This window comes from Rhodnius prolixus, unplaced genomic scaffold, assembly GCF_049639745.1.
Source record: "Rhodnius prolixus isolate KJV_2025 unplaced genomic scaffold, Rpr scaffold_9, whole genome shotgun sequence".
Taxonomy (NCBI): Eukaryota; Metazoa; Arthropoda; class Insecta; order Hemiptera; family Reduviidae; genus Rhodnius; species Rhodnius prolixus.
Window position 1 is genome coordinate 1,794,784 of NW_027411604.1, and position 26,210 is coordinate 1,820,993.

The following is a 26,210-nucleotide window of genomic DNA, read 5'->3' on the forward strand; positions in this document are numbered from 1 at the left end:
CCACCTCGCTTTCCATCACCATCTTAGAGGCAATCTCTCTCTGGACCCATCCTCCTTTCCATGTCCATACAATGTGAGTGAGTGCCTTAGTCTCTCTCTAATCTCCAGGACGTTTCTCTCCACTCCCATCCTTCCCCTGATATCAACATTCCTCTTTTATCATCTTTTAGTTTTCAAGTAACGGCTTAATTTTGCCTTAATAATTGTTTTCTAATTATTGTTATTGTCTCTTCGTCTTCACGACGAAATAATTTCTTGAAATTTACACGATAGAGAACCGCTCTGAAGCTCGAACTTCATGCCTAGTACTTTAGTGAAACTTTGTTGAAGCCTGCGTATATTTAGTAAACATTCTAAGTTTGAAGAATATTTTTTCGGAAAATCTAAGAAAAGTGAGCGATTTTATAACGTTATCATGTGAATGTTGCAGTAGACGAGAAGTGGCTATTAAATAACGAGATTGATGCTGCTACAGAAGAACTATGCATGCACCAAAGCCTAATCACCGACAGCTGTGCAGCGTAAAGCCTTCTCTTTCAATTGCAGCGTCTCACGTGTTTGTAGAGAAATCTGTCTGACCGGAACCTGACGTGTTTGTGTAAGAGGTGTTAGTTTCGTTTTGCCGCAAAACATGATACTACACATTTAGTAGAGCAACGAATTGTCGTGAAATTTCACATGAAACTTGGTAAAACCGCTACTGAAACTTATCTTTTATTAAAAGAAGTTTATGGCGATGAATGTTGTATCACGTGCGCAAGTTTTTTGAGTGGTTCAAGCGTTTCCGAGAAGACGTCGGAGATGTTGACCGCCCGGGTCGCCCTTCCACATCCAAAACGGATGAAAATATCGATTATAATTATTCAACATTACTACCGGTGAGGTGCTTGCTCAACTCCGGTGAAAGAGTAAGGAAAAAAAACGACCCGATTTGTGGAAAGAACAAGGTCACGGGTTCTCCATCAAGACAACACGCCGGCTCACACTGCATTGTCGGTCCAAAACGTTACTAGCCAAGTACAACATCCTAGTTTTAGGCCATCCGCCTTATTTGCCCTGACCTGGCGGCCCCATATGACTTTAGATCTGTTCCCCAAAGTCAAATCTGCATTAAAAGGAACACGATATCAGTTCGTTGAAGCTGTGAAAGAAAAAGCGGCACGCGTCATACAGGAGCTGACAGAAAAAGACTTCCAGCACTGTTTCGGAACAATGGTAAATTCGCATGGAGCGTTTTAGGGGTAGGGGAGGGGTGTATATTGAAGGTGATAATAACTAAATATGTATAAATTTAAAATAAAATGTTTTTCACAGCATCAGTCTCGTTATTTAATAGCCACACCTCGTGACTTGGCTAGTTAAATCTCCCGGTCAGTGAATATCCAACAGTTTTATATAAAAAAAATAAAGATTATTAGCGGCGGTTGCTAAGTGACACAAGATGTGGCTGGAACATTTGTAGGAGAAGACCTGAAGAATCTTCTGCAGCAGCAGCGACACAGTCTGGAAGTACCTCGGTGGTAGGAAGGACGTTGACCTTGTATCAGTTGTCCAGCCGCACTGGACAAGTTGTTCTGTACGTTTGTCGGTCGCCGGACTATCTGTATCTGCTTAAATAATAAATAATGCAGACCACTTAAATATATCAAGACTATTTTATAGTCATTAAGTTGTTCGATTAGTACTCTTGTATTTCCATAAATTACCATATTTGGTGGCTGGTTAACATAAGTAATTTTGTGTTTTCGTAAATAAAATCAAAAACTTTGGTGTGACGCACACAGAGCTTTCTCGAAACCCTTCTCTGTTTTTTGGAAGAAGGGTTGGAATCCTCGTTCTGTTTTTGAAACCTTCACAAAAGGAAGCAAACCCAATTCCTGCAGGAAGATCGGGAATCATTCGCAAGAGTTGAAACTTTGGATTTCGATTTAATCGAACCAGGGGTACTCTGGTGACTATAAAATTTAGCGATTGAGATCTCACAAGCGGAACTTACTGCTTTATTAATAGATTTTCTTTTTTTTTGCAAGCCGGAAATTGTTTACGAAAAATGGCTTCAACAATTTCCTTAAAAAAAACTTAGTAATCACATTGCACGCGTATTGGTGGCCAAATTTTTGTTTAAAATTTTGCAGGCTAATTCTTATTAAGCATAATTTTGGGAAAGAGGGCGTAGATTGGCTTCTCTCTTAAGTTCCATTTTAGTAAGATTGTATTAATATAAAAAAATGTGTTTGATAAAACTTAAAAGTTAAAAAAGAAATTCCAAAACCGAAAGTTGCACTTCACATTATGCAGGTTGTACACGGGGAGGAGAGATCGAAACTTCCGGGAGGTGATTCAGCAGCTCAAATGCAACAAAAAAGATTCTATTCGCTTTGGCCCGATTCTCAATAGTGTCCAAGATATTTGCATTTTTAACTTTTCCGTCGATATTCGCGTTTTTCCCGCCATAAAAACGGCCGTATGACCAAAACGCATTAATTGCTACTTTATTTTATTTTTTACTTCCGTTTTATTAAAATAATAATTGTTAAAAACTAAAATGGTTACTTTTCTTTTTGTTCCTTCTCCAAAAATTGACATTTGAGTAAATTATCACTACTAATTTACGCAAAATCCCAGTTTTCTGCATTTACACCCACCCCTCTCTGTTCGGAGTAGGGTTTTATTAAAAACCACTCCATTTGGTCTATGAAGCTCAATAAATGCGCGCAACTTTTTTCTGAAATTATGTGACTCCTTTGATTCATTAATCGTTGAAAAAATGCAGTTTGAAAATTTTAACAAAAATCATCGGGAATGAATTTTTTATACACTAAAGTAAACATTTCATTGCTTAAAAGAAACATTTTGAAGCTCTGGGTTAAGCAGATTTATAGGAAATTTAATGCTCTTTCGTTTGGAATAAGCAGATTTGTTGTAGGATAAAGGATAGAAAAGTTGCGGCCGTTTTTATGGCGAAAAAAACGCGAATATCGACGGAAAAGTTAAAAATGCAATTATCTTGGACACTATTGAGAATCGGGCCAAAGTGAAGAGAATATTTTTTGTTGCATTTGAGCTGCAGAATCACCTCCCGAAGTTTCGACCACTCCTCCGTATACACCCTGTTTGTTCACTTCAAAAAAATTGACTGAGGTTACACCTTTATACATTTCTATAACTGTGGTAACCTCTAAAAGTGAAAACTATTTCTAGTTATATTTGAATAGATAAGAGTTGTGAATGATGGGGGCAGAGAAGCGATCTAAATGGGCAACCGAACTGCCTTTAGTACAGTAAATACACATATCTAGTTCTATTTATAGAGGCTGGTGAAGTTCCCTGTACTAAGTAGAGGCCTCATATTCTGTAACATTCCACTAGTGAAATATCATCGTACTAAAAGTGAAGCTGTTAAACAGGGACAACTTTAACTTTAGTTGTAACTATTGCTCGCAATAATTAATTATGAAAGAGAATTGGAAATTAATTTTATTGGTTCTTAAAGTACAGCTTCGCTCAAAAAACACTTTTCAAGTTTTGTTATTTTTGAACCTACCGCAATCACTGTTATGATACTGTTACAATTTGTAGGAAAAATCTAAACGAATCCCCCTCTGCTTATCTGCCTCAATTTTTTACCTCAAAATTATTTATACTTATTGAATTTAGTTTTTATTTAATCAATTCACAAATCCCGTGGTAACACATTGACATTACATTGTTCTCTAAAGTAGAAATAAATGCCGCCAGCCAAGGCCATTTAAGTTAAAATACTATTTTTCTTTCTTTTGTTGGCCTTTATATTTATTACAGTAGATAACTATATTTATTACATTTCTTAAAAAGCAAGCACGATCATTTCCTATTTGTTTGTATGTTTCTCATGTTAACTTTTTACTACTGGAAAAGGAACTTCGTCTGATTAATTCCAAAAAATAAAAAATAAAAATCGGATATGAAGTCACACCGCAAATTAAGTATTTTTTTAAAAAAACTAAAAGCAAAGTACAATCCGTATTTTATCAGGATGGCTTTACATCCAAATTACAAATTAGGTGTCGTATACGCCAAGCATGCTTTACTGCAAATTTCTCATATTAACCATTAAAGGTATTGACCGGGGAATATAGCCTAGTACCGCAATACATCTTAGCTTTGTGGGTCTACCCTCTAACCGCTTGGCTACCGTGGCGCCACAGCAAACGTACTTTACTGCAAATTTCTCTTATTAGCCATTAAAGGTATAGACCAGGGAATATAGCCTAGTACCGTAATACATCTTAGCTTTGCGGGTCTAGCCTCTAACCGCTCGGCTATCGTGGCGACTAGCAAACATACTTTACTGCTAATTTCTCATATTAACCATTAAAGGTATAGACCGGGGAATATAGCCTAGTACCGCAATACATCTTAGCTTTGCGGGTCTAGCCTCTAACCGCTCGGCTACCGTGGCGACTAGCAAACATGCTTTACTGCAAATTTCTCATATTAACCATTAAAGGTATTGACCGGGGAATATAGCCTAGTACCGCAATACATCTTAGCTTTGTGGGTCTAGCCTCTAACCGCTCGGATACCGTGGCGACTAGCAAACATGCTTTACTGCAAATTTCTCATATTAACCATTAAAGGTATAGACCGGGGAATATAGCCTAGTACCGCAATACATCTTAGCTTTGCGGGTCTAGCCTCTAACCGCTCGGCTACCGTGGCGACTAGCAAACATGCTTTACTGCAAATTTCTCATATTAACCATTAAAGGTATAGACCGGGGAATATAGCCTAGTACCGCAATACATCTTAGCTTTGCGGGTCTAGCCTCTAACCGCTCGGATACCGTGGCGACTAGCAAACATGCTTTACTGCAAATTTCTCATATTAACCATTAAAGGTATAGACCGGGGAATATAGCCTAGTACCGCAATACATCTTAGCTTTGCGGGTCTAGCCTCTAACCGCTCGGCTACCGTGGCGACTAGCAAACATGCTTTACTGCAAATTTCTCATATTAACCATTAAAGGTATAGACCGGGAAAATATAGCCTAGTACCGCAATACATCTTAGCTTTGCGGGTCTAGCCTCTAACCGCTCGGATACCGTGGCGACTAGCAAACATGCTTTACTGCAAATTTCTCATATTAACCATTAAAGGTATAGACCGGGGAATATAGCCTAGTACCGCAATACATCTTAGCTTTGCGGGTCTAGCCTCTAACCGCTCGGATACCGTGGCGACTAGCAAACATGCTTTACTGCAAATTTCTCATATTAACCATTAAAGGTATAGACCGAGGAATATAGCCTAGTACCGCAATACATCTTAGCTTTTCGGGTCTAGCCTCTAACCGCTCGGATACCGTGGCGACTAGCAAACATGCTTTACTGCAAATTTCTCATATTAACCATTAAAGGTATAGACCGGGGAATATAGCCTAGTACCGCAATACATCTTAGCTTTGCGGGTCTAGCCTCTAACCGCTCGGCTACCGTGGCGACTAGCAAACATGCTTTACTGCAAATTTCTCATATTAACCATTAAAGGTATAGACCGGGGGAATATAGCCTAGTACCGCAATACATCTTAGCTTTGTGGGTCTAGCCTCTAACCGCTCGGATACCGTGGCGACTAGCAAACATGCTTTACTGCAAATTTCTTGTATTACCATTAAAGGTATAGACCGGGGGAATATAGCCTAGTACCACAATTCATCTTAGCTTTGCGGGTCTAGCCCCCGTGTGCTGATCTTAAAAAAAGTGAACGTGTATGTTACTACTTTTTAGCACAAACTAGACGCTGAGATAAGAGGAAGTTGTGTTCATGGTACTTCTAGACTTGTATTACCGGTAAATACTGTATTTCGTGAATTTATCGGCTATGTAATGCGTGCGCTTACAAAAAAATAAGGTACAGTAGGACAGAATGCAGAAATGCAGATGGTGGTGGATGGAAGGGTGGTTAGTCCTGCCCGCAGAGTCCTTGTACCACAACTACATGACGTTACTCGGCCCCGGTACAATGACATTCGCAACTCCACATGTGATGATGCCTGCTAAAGAACATAATTCCAGTCCGGATGGTTTTAGTTAGATTTCTTCTGAATATCTGATACAAACACTTGTTGTTACTTGCTTTAACTGTACCAGGGAGAGACTGTAATGTTGCTCATTTTAGTTCCTGAGATTTCACCGTTTATATCTGCTTTAATTTAGTGAATTCTTTTTTTCCCAGTTTTTTAAAAATATCTTTCGACAATTTTCTTTAATCTCGGTTTGCTAATTGCAGATGTCTAAATTCGATAAGGGCGCTTTATGGCAACGCGGATAGATTCCCTCTAAAGCGCCATTTCCCTAACTCTCTTAGCAGGGGATTAAGTCGTGTTGCGGAAATCAAGTTTGTAGATAATCCCCCCTTAACCGGAAGGATGTCTACTCAATAGATTATTTTCATCGTTGAAAATTGTTTCTAAGCTTTTCCGTAATCTTGTTATTTGCATTACACATACAGAGAATTGTAATTTTCTATTTTTAACCTTTTTTTATTTTGGGGGGGGTTTGCAATAGACCAGTGATTCTCAACCGCTGTGTGTCGCGGCACTTTTACGTGCCGCCAAAGTTTTTGAAGTGTGCCGCCAAATTTTAGAAATGCATAAAATAAAAATTATAACTTTTTTTATTACGAGTTGAGTTAAAATTAAACAGAAATACAGTGGGTCAAAAGAAGTATACATACATAAGTTTTTTTTTTACTTTATCTACTGAACTTTTGTTTCTAGGATGACTATTTCTTCAGCACTGAAATCGAAGATAGTAACAATGAATTTAATGCTCTCATTTTCTTTTGTAAACATAAAGAATTGATTAAAAAGCAGAAAAATAATTTATTGCATGCAAAATAAGTATTCAAACGCTCAGTCTGAATGTTATAATTAACGCAAAACTAAAGACCTAATATTTTGTAAGCAATCCCTTTGCATTTGTTATCGCCTGAAGCCTAGATAGATTCCACCAGGTTTAGTGTCTCTTGAGATGTGATTTCTGCCCATGATTTCTCTTTAAATTGGTTATGAGCTCTTTTCTGGAAGAACATTTCAATTTTCTAATTTTTCGCTCCAAACAAGACCATGAATTTTAGGGTTTTATTTTTCTGCTTTTTAACCAATTCTTTATGTTTACAAAAGAAAATGAGAGCATTAGAAACAAAAGTTCTGTAGATAAAGTAAGAAAACTTAGGGTATGAATACTTTTTTTGACCCACTGTATGTCAATTTATATATTAAAATTATTTTATATTGAAAACAAACAAACTATTTTACACAGTGTATTATGGATAAGTAAAATACTTTTAAACTTATCTTATTGTTAGTGTACCGCCAAAATTTTGAAATTGTTAAAAGTGTGCCGCCGCGACAAAAAAAAAATGATTGAGAATCACTGCAATAGACTTTCGTGTATGGTTATATTACAGTGTACGGTTACAAGCTGTATGTACTAGGTGAAAAATTAAATTTGCATGAAATGTTGGGGGTTAAAAGGAAATTAGTTAGCTAGAAAGTTATATAAGAGAAAAGCAGCTGAGTTTCCCACCAGTTTTTCCTCCAAACCGGCAAGATGGACTGCTTGCTGGTAAGATAAGCATGGTCACATTGGTTGGTTGAGTTGAACAGCCACTTTTTTAGTGTGCGCTGTAGCTCTGCTGCTATGTCTAATTGAATTGGAACAGCTGTATACCAGGTAACTGTTGCCCACCTGATTAAAAGAGAGGAGGTTCTACTAGACGATCAGTTTTCCATGTACAGGTTACTTAGGCTGAGCAGAAAAGCCTTTCTTTTGTGAAGTTTTACAGAAAGGTTTTTCCCCCAAAGCCCTGTGTCCTTCGTAGGGCCCGGGCAATGTAACTGGCAGTATAAAGCGACGAGGTATGTTGTATTCAAGCCAAACCATCCCGGGCACCCGCCGAACTCTTTTCTCTAACTGCGCCTGGCTTGTTGTGTACGTCTGTTAGTAGTGTGTGCCGACGGCCGGGTGGGACTCTCTTGTCTATCGATCGTACTCTACTACCCGATCTGTGGGTGCTTCTGTCTGAGGGAGAGCCCCCCCGCCCCCGCTCCTCGATTGCAGCACCCCTGTACGCGCGCCTTTTAGTCGGCCGACGACTCGCTTTTGCCCAAGTAATGAGACTCTCTGGGTTATGAAATGAAAGTAACGGCGCTAACTCATCCAGACTTCCTCTACCCACCACGTCATCATGCCCCCACTTCTCACTCACACATACCCTCCTTTAGACAAATATACATACATACGGACGGTCATATCTCTTTCTGTCACAGTCGTGGCTCTTCTAATGTGTTGTGTCCTGGCCAGCTCAATGGCCGCACCCTGTTACCTTCTTTCCTCCTTGGCACTCCCTCTTTTCGTCTTTTCCTGTACATCGCAGGGGGGAGCGGAGGGAAATCTGCTGAGAACACCCCCCTCTTACAACAATTCCCAAGTTCCTAATTAACCAAGTTTTCTTCGACTCCCGAATATTTGAATCACACTTCATACATATCCATATTGTAAACCATAAATCACATTCTAATATAACCATTACGAAGATTCTATTCGAGGAGGAGGATTTCAGGACAATATAATAATGATAATGATACGACCGCGTTATGTGGTAGAAAGGAAACGAATGTTTGACGACTTATACAGGTATTTAGATGCACCATTTCGCTACGAAGATATAATATTCTCCACCAACATCTATGTGCTTAAATCTATAGCAGAGCTAGCAATGAAATATGAATGTATTTAAAAGTTATAGCCGAATTAGAATGAATGGAAGAAAATGATTAGAGAAGGATTAAGGTGATTTTAATTTTAGGTTAAGCTATAAGGATGGCAGGAATATGGAGTACTGATCCATCCATTAGTTGTAAGTTTGTATGTAAATAGTTGTATATAGTAGAGGGATGAATGAGTGAAGCGAATGTATTTATAAGTAGAATGGAGAGTGAGTGATATTCTAGTGATAAGCACCTAGACGATGCTGGCTGTATGGCGAAAGCCAATGCCAAAAAGAAGATTCTATCCGGAAATACAAAAAGAGAAACACGTATTACCTGCTTACAGCTTGGCTTCGTACCACTAGCAAAATCACATCTGTACGCACGGATCTTAATGTTGCACAAGATTCAGAGAAACGTTTTGAACCCATTTTTCAAAAAATTTATTACATAACAGAAATTTTTTTAATATTTTAAATACTTTTAGGTGTGATCCGTTCACGGCACCTAATTTTGGAAGTTGGGCGTAAAGACCTCCGGAAAAAAGAGGCAATTACTTTACTTTAGGTGATAGTTTTTATCTAAAAACCTAAATCATGTTCCAAAGTTGAACTTTGTGATTAATCGATTTTGAGTCATGCTGACCGCAGGACAGACGTACAAACTTTGACTATATTTTTTTTTTTGAGTAAAAAATTGCTCGATTAGAAATACTTCCTCTTAAGAATGGGTGAGCTAAAGTAATATGTAGCTATGAGCGTTGATTAACATACAATTTGGATATTTCAAATGGGTATTTAAGAAAGCGGTTGGGTGTTGGAACAAGTTTAGAAGACCAGAAGTACTCCAGGTCGGCGTGGAATAGCACCCGCTGTACGCCTCCATAATACATCTCGTATTGATTTCTACCGACAGAGTGTTTGTGGCCCCCGTAGTAGGTCTTCCTTGTAAACCTCGCCATAACTGATAATACATAATCGTAGCAGTGATGACGTAACTGCCGTCCTTACATTCTTACTGCTCTGTCCTTTAGGTTGGGGTGGAGGGAAGTAATGCGATCATTAGGGGTTAATGACGTCAGGGGCATACAGCATTTTATTTTTTTTAAAAAAAAACCTCCTTCTGACATAATTCTCGATTTATAGAATTCTTCAATTTCTGACATCGGAGTATAAGTGAAATCGAATTCTCTTTACCCAACTGATTAGTGAATGAAAATCCGGAAGCCAGTCAGTGATTCAATATAACATGCCCTATAACATGTAAGACTTAACCGCATTTTCTTGTAACATTTATTGGAAACTTTGTCCTAAGGAAATTCATCTAAGGTCCCCTGAAGAAGAGAGGGTCCCTCTAAAACGCCATGTGAAAACAACATTGGTTCCTAGCACTTTTTCAAATTAGTTTCCTTACATTTTGTAGATTTTTCTCAAAAACATTTCCTACGATTTCCTTGTATTGTATATTTTGGCCGAGTTATGCATGGGGTCACCATGAACAATTATTCGTGTTGCAAATATTTCGAAACAAAGTGCACTATCTTTGAAACGGATGTGTTTCATACGAAACGATCCCAAATACTCAGAGAACTTGAAGTACGATTTACAAAACCAACCCCATTGTGTAGAGAACTTATTTGGACATACCAACTTGAACAGAAAAGTGATTTGGCAACGACTAAAATCTAAACTGCCCAAATTAAAGTGTTTGTCTATTTTTTCAGGCGGGCTTTACGTCCAACTACCAAATTAGATGTCATGGACGGAGGCGACTAGCTAACATACTTTACTGCAAATTTCTCATATTAACCATTAAAGGTATAGACCGGGGAATATAGCCTATTACCGCAATACATCTTAGCTTTGCGGGTCTAGCCTCTAACCGCTCGGCTATCGTGGGGACTAGCAAACATACTTTACTGCAAATTTCTCATATTAACCATTAAAGGTATAGACCGGGGAATATATACTAGTACCGCAATACATCTTAGCTTTGCGGGTCTAGCCTCTAACCGCTCGGCTATCGTGGGGACTAGCAAACATACTTTACTGCAAATTTCTCATATTAACCATTAAAGGTATAGACCGGGGAATATAGCCTAGTACCGCACTACATCTTAGCTTTGCGGGTCTAGCCTCTAACCTCTCGGCTATCCTGGCGACTAGCAAACATACTTTACTGCAAATTTCTCATATTAACTATTAAAGGTATAGACCGGGGAATATAGCCTAGTACCGCAATACATCTTAGCTTTGCGGGTCTAGCCTCTAACCGCTCGGCTACCGTGGCGACTACCAAACATACTTAACTGTAAAAGTACATTTGTGTACTCTGCATTTAACTTGTTTGCGGTTCGGAGAATCGAGTGCTTCCTCCGCATTTAGCTCGGACATAGAATCAGACCCGATTTGTAATTTGCATGTACCTAAATAGAAATGAGATCATCTATTTCGCAACCAGTCTTTAAATGAATGATGCGATCCAGTATTAATTACAGACGGAATTTGTTAATAAATAAATTTAGTAATAATGACTCATATTTTAACAACCAAATAAGGTCAGCTTTGTTCATTTTTTTTAACTTCAGTTGAAAATTGAACCCTGCATTAAAATGCTTTTAAGTTGGTAAACTTGTTGAAATAGTTAAAAATATAAGTTGTGCTAGTGTTTGAATGAAGAATGCCTTGCAGTGCAATTAGAGAGGCATTGAAATAATTACATGTTAAAGTATCAGGTATTCAGTAAAAGTTCCGACTGCACAGATAAGCATTACAATTATGTTCTTGTGTGAGTGATTGTCCTTGAGGTTTGAAATATGCACTACGAGGACATTTTTCTTTATTCATCAACAAATTTTTATCTGAAATTATTTTGCAAATGTGGTTAGGTTGGCAGTGCTGGATAATACTGCTGATTTTATCTGACGTAGGATGCATTGTGTCATTGCCCGGCCTTTCGGACTTTCATCCATCACCAGAGGTTGTGAGTAAAGTCATTTTGTTGTAGAGAATTTGACTTCAAATATGTTTCCATCTCATGGGCAGTTCTGGAGGTGAGGTTTCTCTCTGAAGTCTTAAGTACGACTCTCGTTTCCTGTATGTACCATACAGTGATTCAAAGAAGAGCGTTTAACTTCTTTGGAAGGCAAGCTTTAAAGAAGGGGAGCCATAATAGATCCAAAGGGGTCGCAGTGGCGTAAGTTTTAAAGGCCGCCCTATTAGAATCTTAATCATAACTTCTTTAATTTCGCACATAACAAAGGAAGTGGCTACGAAACAGACTCATAGTGACTTAGAAGATCTATTGTGGCTCCCTGAAATGTCACTTGTTCTTCATAGAACGTTCGTGTCTATAACGTGTGTACTATGTATAAGCATAAGAGTGTCTTTAGGTGATCATTTCTACGATTTGTACTTCTCGATTGTTACGACTAGTGTACGTTGAAATCCTAAAATAATTGGCCCGAAGGATATCCGTCCATCTACGGGGTGCTTAAAAAGCTTTTAAACTAGAGAGATTGTACTTAATGGCTAGCTTGCCCTTCCCCAATTAGTCTTTGGTAGCCCTAGTGGATTCGGTGGTAATCGGTGGGATTCTTGACGTGGACCTAGACCCACTGGGAAGTCCTGAACTAGTCTCAGTGAAGATTAAGACAGAAGTGGAGGAAACGGTACTTTACAGGCTGTCCAATTGCAGTGCCATCATGTTAATTTGCTAATTTAAAGAGATTTCATTCAGAACTCCTGAGGAAATCGTTCGCAAAGCAGACGTTTCAGACCAACAAGGAATCGTCACAATAAATCTCCTTTAGCTGCAGTGCCCAAAAACGAGAACAAGACCACTCCCACTTTCTAATCTAATCTGAAGTGTAATGGCCAGTAAAATTAGTTTTTTCAGGGACACATTGCTTCATCCCTTGAAGTTTGCATAGATATAAAGGATAGTTTCCTGTTCTAAGACTAGAAGCACAAGGCGTTTAGTCTAGAGTGATGATAATGGTGAATAGATAAAGGAAGCAAGCCTACCGTGCCTACCTACCGTCTTGAGAGTCTAACTCTCTTCTACAGCCGACATATCAAAGACTTCACTTCCGTTGGTAAACTCAATTTCGAGCACAAACTCAAAGCAAATCGAACAATTAAAAGCAATATTAGAGAAACAATAACGCTTCTAATTGGTGTCCCCTTGAAATGAACGTGTTTCAATTTTTTGCTCTAATTTCGCCATTATTTTTAAATTCAATTTTAAATTTATTTCTGCTATTTAAAAAAAAATTTTTCTTTGCTTTAAGTAGATAATTTCCTTCGTCTGATAACTTGGCGCATACTAAATACTCGTTGACCGTGGACCACTTTGTCAGGAACGCTAGTAACAAAAAAGTAACATTAACATACGACCTAATTGAATTTTATTATTTGCATATTACACTTAAATATCGATACAGCAACAGTAAAAGGGCGAACCCTTTCAACGAATCGAAACAACTCGTTAAGGTTCCCTTCTTAAGTTGGGCAATGGTGCTAAATGTAAGTTGGCTGCTGCTACATGGGCTCCTAAAAATCTTTCCGTTTCCAGCGATCTCATTGGCTACTTACAACCGCCACAGATCTCTACTGGCCATAAAGTAGGGGTTAAGACAAGTCCGCCTGGTCTTGGCTATTGCAGCAAGCTGGTGGATTGTTGTAAGGGCAGAGAACCTATTCTTACGCAAAACATAGTTTCGTGGGCCCTTCCACCAAAACTTAGTTTGGGTTGAAGGAATTGGGCTAACATTCTCTGGGAACATTGCCAGGATCGGAAGGGTGTTTCTTTGAGGGTCAAGATGATAAAGGTGTGTATTATTATGGGTTCAATTTCTGGAGTTAATCTTGGATTTTATTTAAGGGCTATAATAGAAATGAAGGAAAAGTATTTAGCCAGCTATCTCGACTTTTTTTTTGGCATTGGCTTTCGCCAGCCAGCATCGTCTAGGTGCTTATCACTAGAATATCACTCACTCTCCATTCTTACTTATAAATACATTCGCTTCACACATTCATCCCTCTACTATACACAACTATTTACATACAAACTTTCAACTAATGGATGGATCAGTACTCTGTTCTCCTGTCGTCCTTATAGCTTAACCGAAATTAAAATCACCGTAATCCTTCTCTAATCATTTTCTTGCATTCATTCTAATCGGCTATAACTTTTAAATACATTCATATTTCTTTGCTAGCTCTGCTACAGATTTAAGCACATAGATATTGGTGGAGAATATTATGTCTTCGTAGCGAAATGGTGCATCTAAATCACCTGTATAAGTCGTCAAACATTCGTTTCATTTCTACTCTACATAACGTGGACATATCCATTATTATATTGTCCTGAAATCCTCCTCCTCATTGCAATCTACGCAATGTCTCCACTTCTTATGGACGCCAAAACCCTCCTAAAAAAAATATTTTTGTTTTATGTAGACCTCGCATTGGTTTCGGATTCATCTACAATTTGTGCCATTAAAATGTAACAAAGTAGTCGATTAGTGTGTATTATATTTCGATGTAATGTAGTATGAAAGGGGAAGTTACACTCTTAAAGCTGGTTTTTAGCGCCCCTCCACAAAACAAGCTCCTAAGCCGAGCTAAAAACAACTGGCGAGAAGGCTCCTCTCTCTCTCTCTCTCTATATATATATATATATACACACACACACACACACACACACACACACACACACACACACACACACACACACACTCTCTCAGACAAAACAGTTCACATCCTTCGCAGTACACATAACACTTTGATTTAACTATCCCTCTAAGATAATAGGACCAAACTGCCAATTACATAAGAAGAAGAGGATATGATGATGGTAATGGTGGAGCTAAGACCGTCTTAGAGACAAACCTTCACTCGCGCTAACTGAACGTAACAACAGCCGTTCTTTTGTGGTATTTTATTCAGGACATTTGCTTGACTCCAGTAGTATTTCTCTTTCTCTCAAGTTTGGTGATTACAGTAGTTGATTGGATGGGTTCTGAAACTTGATTTCTGCTAGCATACTGTAGAAAACGGAAGTGTTACCTGTACTGAACTATTGTAGTTTTTAAAGCTTTCCAAAAATTTAATGGTGAATAAAAACCATTCTCGCTTTTAAAAGACATGAAATTAGTAAAAACTCCGACTAATTAATTATAATTAAACAAAATACGAAAAAAATAATCTGAAAAATATTACGAAAATTAAATATCCACAATTCACAGTTCAACCATATTGTAACTACCTAGTTTTTAACTTCCGCAATGGGTAGCAGTGGATCACAAAATTTCAACTCCTTATTACTTCCCAAAATGCATATACGATATACAGGGTGTTCATTTTAAGACGGCTCAAATGCATTTCATGCTTAAACAGTTAACCTGGGCAAAAAATGGTAGTGGAAAAATTTGTTGCCAATCACCTCTAGTTTCAGAATATGTGACTTGATTTTAGATTCCTGCCCGCATACGCGGCTGACGGGCGACCAAAAGTTAGGGTTCGCAGTTGACCCCCACCTTCATATACACCGTTTTAAAGAGTATAAAAAGTTAAGAAAGAAACCGGAAACCGCAATTCGATATCTTCAAAATTAGAGGTGCTAGGCCATTTCAAAATCTGGTATTTATTAATCATATTTCAATTTTTTTAACTTGTTATCAAAGAGAAAGAAGAGCACGCGATAGGTCATTTTTATGTATTTTTTCATCCCCTTTCTACTAAAAATATTGCCAAGGCAGTAAAGCTAGCCTTTTTCTTAATATCGGGAAATAAGTCGTTTTCCGAGTGATTGTTCTAAGAAATATCAAATGTTAAGAGCTTTAGATGTTCTCAAGCATACACAAAATGACTAAAAATTAATTTTACATCTGTTACAAACAAGAAGGTTTAATAATTATTTGGTAATTTTGGGAGAGTTTCGTTTAATTACCAAAAAAAAAAAATTGGAAACCTCCTGCCATATATTCAAGTGAACACTATCTATCTTGTAAAGGATCAAATTTATTCCTTAATTTACCTAATAATGCACTTTACTCAACTTGTGAAGCATGTACTGTGCCTTGAAAGGTGCCTCCTCTGGCTCGCAAGCCAGGGTTAGCCAGCAGGTTATCAACTACTGCTCTCTGTATCTGAGGAACCACCTTTGAAGGCACAGTTCACAAGTTGAGTAAAGTGCATTATTTGATAAGTTAAGGAATAAGTTTGATCCTTTACATGACGTCTTAAAATGAACACCCTGTATATACATATAAAGGTGCTATTTAAATGAAGGTATGTATTGGACTTCTGGTTGAATAAGTGTCCTTTTGAGTTAATTCTTATTCATACCGCTTTTGAATTAAATTAAAATATCATGCGCTTATTACGAAGAGCAGAATAAATGCTTAATCTTAATACTCAGGATAATTTTTGTAGGATTAAATGAAGGCCATGAAGGGATGAATAATTACAAATTTAGGGTTTCATTGGTTTTAGTATTATGTATCTCTTCAGTATTTTATATAAATGTACATATATAGAGAGATCAATAAGGTCAAGAGAAATTAAAACTTACAAAAAATTATTAACTTTAAAAATTTACAGCAATAACTTAAATATGAATGAATTTCAAAAGATATAAAATAAAATTCCTAAGTATAAAGCTTATCACAATTTAACATTCCCCTGACATCTAGCGGCGAACGTTGGTACTAACGGACCCGTTTCTCACTCGTACCAGCTGATTTCTTCGATAAGAGTTCATTGTCTTTATGACAAGTATTTTTTACATCCATTTTTGTTATTAATTGCGCACTTTATAATTTTAATTATAGTTAATTGTTTTTTTTTGTTATTATTACGTTAACAATTTTAATGGGGAATAAGTATTTTAATGGATTTGAACCTTTTATCGTATACATATAACTTTATTATATTTTTGTCTTTTTTATTTGGTGATTTTTTATTATTATTATAAATTAACTGTGTAATTAAATCAGCTGATTTTATAGACTTTTATCTAATATTTGTACTCATAAATGGTAGAGATTCCGTGCAATATTACTAAGATTGGAATAAGTTAAACTTTTATATGTATCAAAAGCTTTTTTATTGTATTGGGTCATTGCACCTAACTTTTAATGTCAGTTCTATCTTCTTTGATACATACATTGTAAAAGGTATTATTGAGTGTTTATTTAGCTGCAAAGAGATTTCCGTAAAAATGAAATATAAATAAATGATTATATCTTTAAATTAAAAATATGCGGTTCATAAAATTTACTGTCCCAACATTTTTAACATCTAATCCCGGTACTTACTACTTCTAGCAAGTAATTCTATTATTTATTTATTGATAACAGTCCCTAGTACCATAAAATTTATAGTAACAGATACATTCTGTAACAAACACAGATAGTAATAATGGTAACTAATATAATAAATGCAAAATTAAGATACTAAAAATTACTCCTAACTGGTCAAAAATCAGAGACTTTTGAAGATTTTAGAATTTAGAGAATGTTTGTCCGTTACGTAGTTGTTAGGCTAGCAATATAATTGAAAAGAATATCTTGCATGTACATATATTGAGCTCGCTCCAAGCCAGTAAGACTGGAATGTGAATATTTCGGGTTGAAGAAGGTGTACAGTAGAACTGCGGTCTAGGGCGGATCCCCCCAACGGTTAGCCAAGTAGTATAAAAGAACTCTCCGGTCCCAATACAATGGAGAGTCTGGTGTTGAGAAACAATTACTCTATACTGAACTGGCAGCCGACAGATGTGAACATAAAGATATTTTTCTTTTCTTTTTTGTGTTATCTTTATGTTTATTTGTAATTTCTTTAGAACGGCTTTCTTCTGCTGTTTGGGACTGAGTTGTTGCTTGTAAAGCAAAATTAACCCACTGTGAAAGTTTCACTAACTCGAATCAATTTGCCCAGAAATTCATTTGAAATAAAATTGATTGGTCTTTAGTTATGTAAATTACTCGTCAATAACTGCTATGTAATATTAATTTAATGGGTTCCATTAAATATATAACACTAATTAATATCATTGGACTGTGTGATATATGATTAATACATAACAGAGCAATTAATCTAGCGTTTGATTAATTTAAACCAAAACTCCAGGCTGTGCTAGGAGCTTGTGGTTAATCAAAGCTTTATTTACTAGCATTGTCTGCTGAAATCGAATCAATAGGCACTGTAACATCATAATAAACTTGCTGCAGTAAGTCTTATTTTACACAAATGCCCGGATAAAATGTTGGTGTAACATATAGATCACTGTTTATTTGTAACGATGCGTGGTCATGTTATCCTCATGATTAAATCTTTTCACTTTAAAATATCGAACTTATCTGTAACTTGATCATGAAATACAGTTCATGAGAAACTGTAGGGTGATGCTTTACTGAAGAGAAAACTACTCGAGAATATATCTATAAATATAGAAAACTACTCGAGTATAGAATACTTATTTAGGCGAGAAAAATTGCATTACTTATACAGCGTGAAGGAGAAAGTTGTATGAGTGGTTACATCAGATTTTGTTTGATTGTCAATGATGATTATTCCTGATTTTATGATTAAAAAAAAAAAAATTACGTTTATAAAATTGTTACAGGTGGCTGATGTATTATGGAGAAAGAGAATGCAGCGGCAACTACGGATAGAGAAAAAGATAAACCCACACCGAACATCCTCGATGCTGCCTCTCTGTTTGGAGGTGGGTTCACTTACTTCCTGTTCTTAATTTAAACGAATAGAATGAATACCAATGTTTGGAAGCATGACTCCATTCTGTATAATAAAAGAAAATATACGAGAATATGGCACGCGACGAGTGGGCAGACCGAGGTCGCGATGGAGTGATGGTGTTTCTAAGGGTACGTTTACAACGGAGCTGTGAGTATAGATGATAGCAGAGATGATAACTGATAGAGTAAAATATAATCGCTGATTAGTGTGCACAACGGAGCTGTGATACATGCAACATGTCGAGTAGTGAAGAAGAGTTTTTATGTTCACCAGCAACGAAATGGTATATTTAAAAAAAAAAGATGTAGAAAATATCATGTACATACCATAAATAAAAAACGAAGTACTTTGGGCGAATTTCACTATTTATATAAGGAACTTAGAAATTATCCGGATCGTTTTTTTGAATATGTGAGGAGGGGTCCTACCACATTTGACTAAATTTTAGAAAAAATAAGGTCAAAATTAAGAAAACGTAGGAAAAATTGTCATGGAAATCCTATAACTATAGAAGAAAAACTAGTGATAACTCTGAGGTAAGGTTATATTGAGGAAAAACAAATAAATACACATAAAAATAAATGTAAGCACGATTTAAAAAACAAAATATTGTTTAAAAGTAAATAATAAAATAATAACCAAAAATAATGAGTAAAGACAGCACTAATTAATTTTTCTACCTCCATTTTGAAGCTCCGATACTGGAGTTCAGCTAGCAGAAAAATGAAAAATTCAATTCTATCATCTATGCTCGTTTATAGCAGCGCGTATGTGTCACTAGTCGAAGCTTCGTTGTGCACGCTCACATAAGAATGTACTAGGTTATATTCTATAAGCGCTGATGCATCACTGCTATCATCTCCGCTATCATCTATGCTCACAGCTCCGTTTTGAACGTACCCTAAGGATGCAAAAACTCTCTTTGGTGTCCGAAACTGGATGGTGGCCGGCGTTGGATCGGGATAACTGGCAAACTTTGATAGAGGTGGCCACGGATTCGCGCAAGCGAGTTGTAGTGCCAGTTAAGAAGAAGACTCCATTCTGTGGAGTAAGGCCTAGTAGCAGCCTTATGTTTTAATATAATCAAGGCAGGATGAAAGGTCCATTTCTGCAAGTCCCCTTACCCCCTGGACCTCTATCCTGAGAGTGCTTCAGTCTTGAGCCCCTTTAGTGGGATTCTGTCTTGACAAGAGATTCATTCGCTCATTGTACACTCATGGTTATTCATGACTTTCTACACAGCATAGAATGGCAAATGGAACGTGCTTATCCAACCATCTCTGCCGATCTTATGTATACTGAAATTTTCTGAAGCTAGTAGTATGCTTTTTAAAGTAAGCATTTTATTCAGCTAGTTACATCACATATACAAAAAAAAAAAAACACAATAGTTGTAACTAAGCAATCATTCAAGTCATGATTGTTAGTACAATAAGTAGGTCTCTCTTTTATTTCTGTCTACAATTTTGTTTCTAGTTCATCAATTAAATAGTATGATTCTGCAGTATTTCTTTTTTTCGTCATAGTTAATTAATCTCTAGTAGGATACAATGTGACAATTATGGTATTTACATTAATATTCTCAGGTAATTTATTTTAGGAAAATACCTATTTGTCTAGGAAGATAGCCTTAGTGTTTCTATTTAAATGTTGTTTTCCCTAAGAAAATCTAATTTCGAAGTCGTTGAAAGGCAAATAGGTCTAAGTTTATTTGGGTATACGTCTGTATCCTTTAAGATACATTATTAAGTTGTTTTTTTTTTGGCTGCAAAATTATAAAAAAATCCCAATTATTACACTAAACTTAGCGAAGAATGTTCAACTTTCAATACCGATTTGTGCATTACTGAATTTGTACTTTATACAATTTTTGTATTAATCGTACCCACCAAAAAAAAAATGATTAAATGCTAAAAAAAATTAGCAATACCTTTAATTACCTTGCATCACTGATTTGTAACCTAAAAGAAACCTTTCAAAACCTAACCAAATCTACGAACTTATTAGTATAACCCAAATACCTCAATCAGGCAATCTAATAGACTGTGGTTTCACAAATGGAAAACAATTTTTACAAAACATTTGATTGTAAATTTCGGGAACTTTAAAAATTTATGCAATTGTGAAAGTAGATTAGAGAGAACTACTACATTAGTGAAAAAAAAAAAAATGTCGGTTTACAACTTGACACAAGACTTTCCTCGACTTTACACATAATGCTGAAATAGGTCTACAAAACTCTTAGACAACTCTACCCCCTTATTAACGATTTGCACCTCTAAAACTACAATGGATTCGCTACAACCATCTCCGAACTCAGACCTTTACTTACTATTTTGCTTGACCATACGAATGAGATCACAATGAACTAGTCAAATGTATTACAAAACTAAGTACTGTCTTATCTCTTGGAAGCACAAAAGTACTATTGCTCAAAAACTTCACAGACAAGAGTACTACCAATTTGAGCAGAAAACTGATATGCGATGACTAAAATCTAACGAGCTGTTTAATGTATAAAAGATTAACTTCTCCGTATAGTGACTAACTTTCTGAAAATACTCCTGAAATTAAAACAATTACAGGAAACAAAGGTAAGGTATTCAATACTTATTTACTAATTAATAGTAGGTAATAAGGGAAGGGATTAGCTATGAGGTTAGCATACTGGACTCCCACGCGGAGGTCCCGGGTTCGAATCCAGCAGCTGACCCTTAGATTTTCTCTTCCTAGGAGCTTCTTACAGCTCACTGTCCGGTGATGGACAGTGTTGTCTGTAACGAGAGAACACTGTCCGGAGGCCGGCAGTGCACTGGAAAAAGCTCCGGGCGCTAATAACCTCAGCTGTTGATGCGCAAAAAAAAAAAAAAAAAAAAAAAAAAAAAAAAAAAAAAAAAAAAAAAAATAGGTAATCAGTCAGCAGCAAGGTTACCTACATTGCCAAGTTTGGAAACCATTATAAAGCCTGCGCTGTATAGTTCATGAAGTGAACGTGGCATTAAAAGAAGTGACAATGCATGTTAAATTAAATGAAGTTACGATTTATTTAAAAAATAAAAACGGTAGAAGAGGTAAACTTCGTTAGCTTATGGAGCCTGCAAAGTTTATGATATCATTTTTTGGATAACAATTCTAGGTAAGTAAACTTGGGAGTGTTATGATTTTGGATAGAGTTTGCCAGTGGATATGTTAATGCAAATTGCTGTACACATCAACTATCCCTACAAATCCATTGAGGATTGTGTGGGTTCTGGGGATGTATAAGAGTGTGGCTTTTGCGTTTGGTGAGGTAGTAGTCAACACAGGAACACCAAGTTCCCTGAAGAACTAGCTGGTCAATCTCTTAAGGGAAATTTTATACCTCTGCGAATCAAACCAACATTTGAATCTTGTTTTTTCCTTCCAATAGAATTTATAATGTTATCAATGTTTAGAATTAAACTTAATTGGGCAACTGCCCAAGTCATTTACAAACTTCTGTTAATAAATTAATTACAGTCAGTGTGCCAAATTGTCAAAATAAAAGTTTTGGTAAAATTTATGTTAAGTTTTGCCTTTTTGTTTAGCTTCTTACTGGCCCCGGCCGGAAGGGAGTAATTCCACATCAGGAAATAGTAACCGTAAGTTTCAGATTATTAATTTTTCTTTTAATATAAGTTATTCAAATGTGGTTCAAATTCCTTCTATAGAATATAACCCAAATATGTGCTTCACGAAAGTGTATACGTGCGAACAGTGTTTCGATTAGAAATTATCTACCAATGTGACTTTTTTTTTGTAGTAATTCAGCATTTTGAACATACTTTTTCTGGCAAGATTTCAGCAAATAGAACGTTGGCTTAATTTTAATTAGCTAATCTTTCTCCTAAACTGAATTTAAAAGAAAAAACAAGATCGCTACTGGCCAGTTACAAACAAAAATCTTCTACTTCTAGAAAGGCGTTATTATGCATCCTAATTTTAAAGAAACAAAAACTTTTAACAAACAAATGGTTTTTCCTTTATTATTATTTCTTTCGTCTTCAACGTCGAGTCTTGCTTTCCACTTATTAAATTTACCGTGATATAATTAATCACACAGAAAAAGGCAATGTCATGATAAAGAAGTTTTTATGCCTTACTCAATTTAAGGAACAGAAATGGCAAATAAATTAATTTTTTTTTATTAAATAAATTATTTATTATATCATTATATGTACGAGGGTCGTTTGAAAGTCAGAGAGATAGCACTACTGGCGCGTATCGAGGTTATGTTTAGTTAGTAGCATCTCTTGGAAGAACACACACCAAGTTTCAGCCAGATCGGTCTATTTCTTTGTGTTTGGCATTCGTTTGAATCGAGGAAATCGAGTGATTTTCAAAAAAATGGACGAAAAAGAATTTCGTGTGTTGATTAAACACTACTTTATGAAAGGCAAAACGCCTCAGGAGACTAAAGAGAAGCTTGATAAACATTATGGTGACTCTGCACCTTCGATTAAAACAGTTTATAAGTGGTTTCAAAATTTTCGGAGTGGCCATATGGGCAAAAGTGACGCTGAACGTTCTGGACGCCCTGTTGAGGTTACTACTCCAGAAATCATTGATAAAATACATGATATGGTGATGGATGACAGAAGAGTGAAGGTGCGTGAGATTGCTAGTGCTGTGGGCATCTCGAATGAACGAGTACATAATATTTTGCATCAACATTTGGACATGACAAAGCGCTCCGCAAGATGGGTGCCGCGAGTGCTCACACTTTGACCAAAAACGAAATCGTGTGAAGTGTTACAAGGACGGTTTGCAGCTGTTCCAGAAGAATCCGCAGGACTTTAAGCGTCGTTTCGTCACTGTGGATGAAACATGGATACATCATTACACTCCTGAGACCAAAGAACAATCTAAAGAATGGGTTACCAAGGGGGAATCTGCGCCAAAAAAGGCGAAGACCGTTCCTTCGGCCGGAAAAATTATGGCGACTGTCTTTTGGGATTCGCAAGGAATAATCCTCATCGACTATCTGGAAAAGGGTAGAACTATTACAGGTGCATATTATTCATCGTTATTGGACCGTTTGAAAACCGAGCTGCAAGAAAAACGCCCACGATTGGCCCACAAAAAAGTCCTTTTCCATCACGACAACGCACCAGCTCACACCTCAGCAGTTGTGGTCGCAAAATTAATGGAAATAGGGTTCCAACTCGTTTCACACCCCCCCCCCCCTATTCTCCAGACTTGGCTCCCTCGGACTACTATTTGTTCCCCAATATGAAGAAATGGCTGGCGGGAAAAAGATTTTATTCAAACGAGGAGGTGATTGCAGAAACGAATGGCTATTTTTCAGACTTGGACAAATCCTATTATTCGGAAGGGATCAACAAACTAGAGCAGCGTTGGACGAAGTGTATAAGCCTAAAAGGAGACTATGTTGAAAAATAAAAAAGGTTTACCCCAAAAAATTAAGTAGTTTTTATTTTTGCACGGACTTTTCAAACGACCCTCGTACATACTATGTTTACCATTCTTGAATACACATTTTCTTTAAAATTCATTGATTGATGAAGAAACCGCAACATAATTTATTTCCTTTTACAAGGCAGGATTGCTTTTAATTTAAATTCTTTCCATTCATATTTTCTCAGTAATCCTCATACATATTCCAAAAATACTATTATTAAAAATTGATTCCTAATTCAACATTTCCTTTTCATATTCTTTTCAATATTTCGTAATATTTTATAGATTTTTTTTCCATAATATATAAACACAATATAACCTCCCTAAATGTTAGTGCAGTACCGGTGTTTAGAAGTGAAGTGTGAAATAGAACTTTACAAGAGAATATTCTTTTTACTTTACTTTTCCGCATTTCTTTACACAAAACTGATGAACCAATCGTTGAAGATGGGAGAAATTGTTAAACCAAACAAAACAATTGAAATCAAGCCAGATAAAATAATTGATATTGCCCAGAATTGCAAGTCTAACTTTCTGTAAGTTCAACTTGAATTTCTTTTTACATGATTATTTCATAACTCATGTAAAGGTAAATGTTTTGAATTTTATGACTATTGGATACAAAATTTATCAAATTTACTTTTATCCTGTTTTTCGTCTGCTAAATGAAAATCAATTTAAAAGTACATAGTATAATTTAAAGGCTGCGTTACTAAGTTGTATCTTGACAGATTAAAAGTTAAAAAGTAAAAAATGAATTCAGACAATAAAAAGTATATTATTTTCTAATCTGTTTCTGCATATTCGTATCTAATCGAACTTAAGGACAAGATTAGTCTTTTTTAAAAGTACTTAGTGCATTCTAAAAACAGGCATTTGTTTCCAGAATAAAGATAGTTGTTGCCCTTCATGTCTATTATCATTACAGCAAAATTTGGAGAAATATATAAATTTTAAATATTAATTGTATACGCAGATTTTAACGAATTTTCTTGTAAATCTATTATTATTAACTCGCCAGGTCCAGGAACCATAGTTTACGATTAATATTTGTTAAGTTCCATTCTTTTTTGTATAAAAACAGTAATTTTAAATTTATTAAACAATAATTTATCATTTTCCAGCGCTGTTCGGTGCATACACTGGAGCAGCTGCCTACAGCGGACTATTGGGACGAGCAGCGGGAGCTGCTGCAGCTGCAGGTGGTTTTGCTGGTGCAGCTAATCCTTATGGCACACTTAGCGTGGCCGCGTCTCAAGCTGCCAACCTAGGCATCAATACTGCAAGTGCGTTTTTTTTTTTTTTAACGTTTTTGAACGTTTTTTTTGAAATTTGAGAATAACTTCCATTTAACTCAACCGACAAAAACGTTCATCCAATAAAAGTATGGTGTTCAGAGATAATTGTTGTATGTATGAATTACAGCGAATGGCAATGTGCCCATTTCTTTTGCCTCTAAATCGTGAATTTCTTACTGTTTCTACCGAGAGCCAGACTGAGGTGGGAATGAAAACGTAATCCATGATGATTAAGTGCGATCAAATCAAAATTTCAAATTACCTTAGAATTTTAACTTTATTGCGTTTCTTAGTATTAAATATTAGTCCTTTGATGATCTTAGTCTCTTTAAGTACTTCTACTCAGTCATTTCTCTACAGGGGGCTCAAGTTCTCCATCTCTTTGTACTCATATTTAAGTTGGCTTCCACTGGTATTGATGACCTAGCCTAGCAATCATTTACCATTTTTTTCTACCTTCCACGCTGCCGAACAACTTTCTAGAGTTTGGCATTTTGGCATCCTCTCTTCATCCCCTATCATCTCAAGCGAGCATATTTTTCGTATGCTACCAGATGTGGCTCATCATGCTAAATTCTCGTAGTTCGACATTATTTCTCAATCTTCCAAGAACCAGCCATTCACTTTCACCATACCCTGCATGTGTTTTCTTTCCGAGATATTGATTATCTTTTTGTTGTTTTTTTCAATCGGAAAACTCACGTCTCACATCTGTGAGTTCTGTAAATGAGAATTTTAATCCTTCGAGTTATGTGTTTTCGTAGATCTGAAGAGATTCTTTACAAATCAGAGAAAATCTAAGGAAAATAATCAATTGTAAATTCAAGTTAAATGTAGAACTAGAAAAAAAAAATGGCTAAGTACTCATGCCAAAATAAGTAATAAAAAGTAATGGAGTCCCTTGCAAACAATGCATTCATGATTGTTGATAACTTTATGTAGTAAAGAG

General features: G+C 36.3%; 1 protein-coding gene across 26 annotated transcripts in view; it reads left to right on the forward strand.

The window, feature by feature from the left end:
• Positions 1–26,210, forward strand: part of tou (bromodomain adjacent to zinc finger domain 2B toutatis) — a 173,221-nt gene that overhangs the window by 87,435 nt on the left and 59,576 nt on the right. For 25 of the 26 annotated variants that reach the window (XR_012458587.1, XM_074128263.1, XM_074128264.1 and 22 more), the window contains 3 exons: positions 18,391–18,492; positions 22,091–22,144; positions 25,088–25,249. Coding sequence is in view for 24 of the 26 variants with exons in the window: in XM_074128263.1 (XP_073984364.1) it covers positions 18,405–18,492; positions 22,091–22,144; positions 25,088–25,249 (304 nt within the window). In the remaining 2 variants the exon portion in view is untranslated. Of the gene's footprint in view, positions 1–18,390; positions 18,493–21,011; positions 21,119–22,090; positions 22,145–25,087; positions 25,250–26,210 lie in introns of those variants that run through there. The other variant, XM_074128284.1, reaches the window with a different exon arrangement.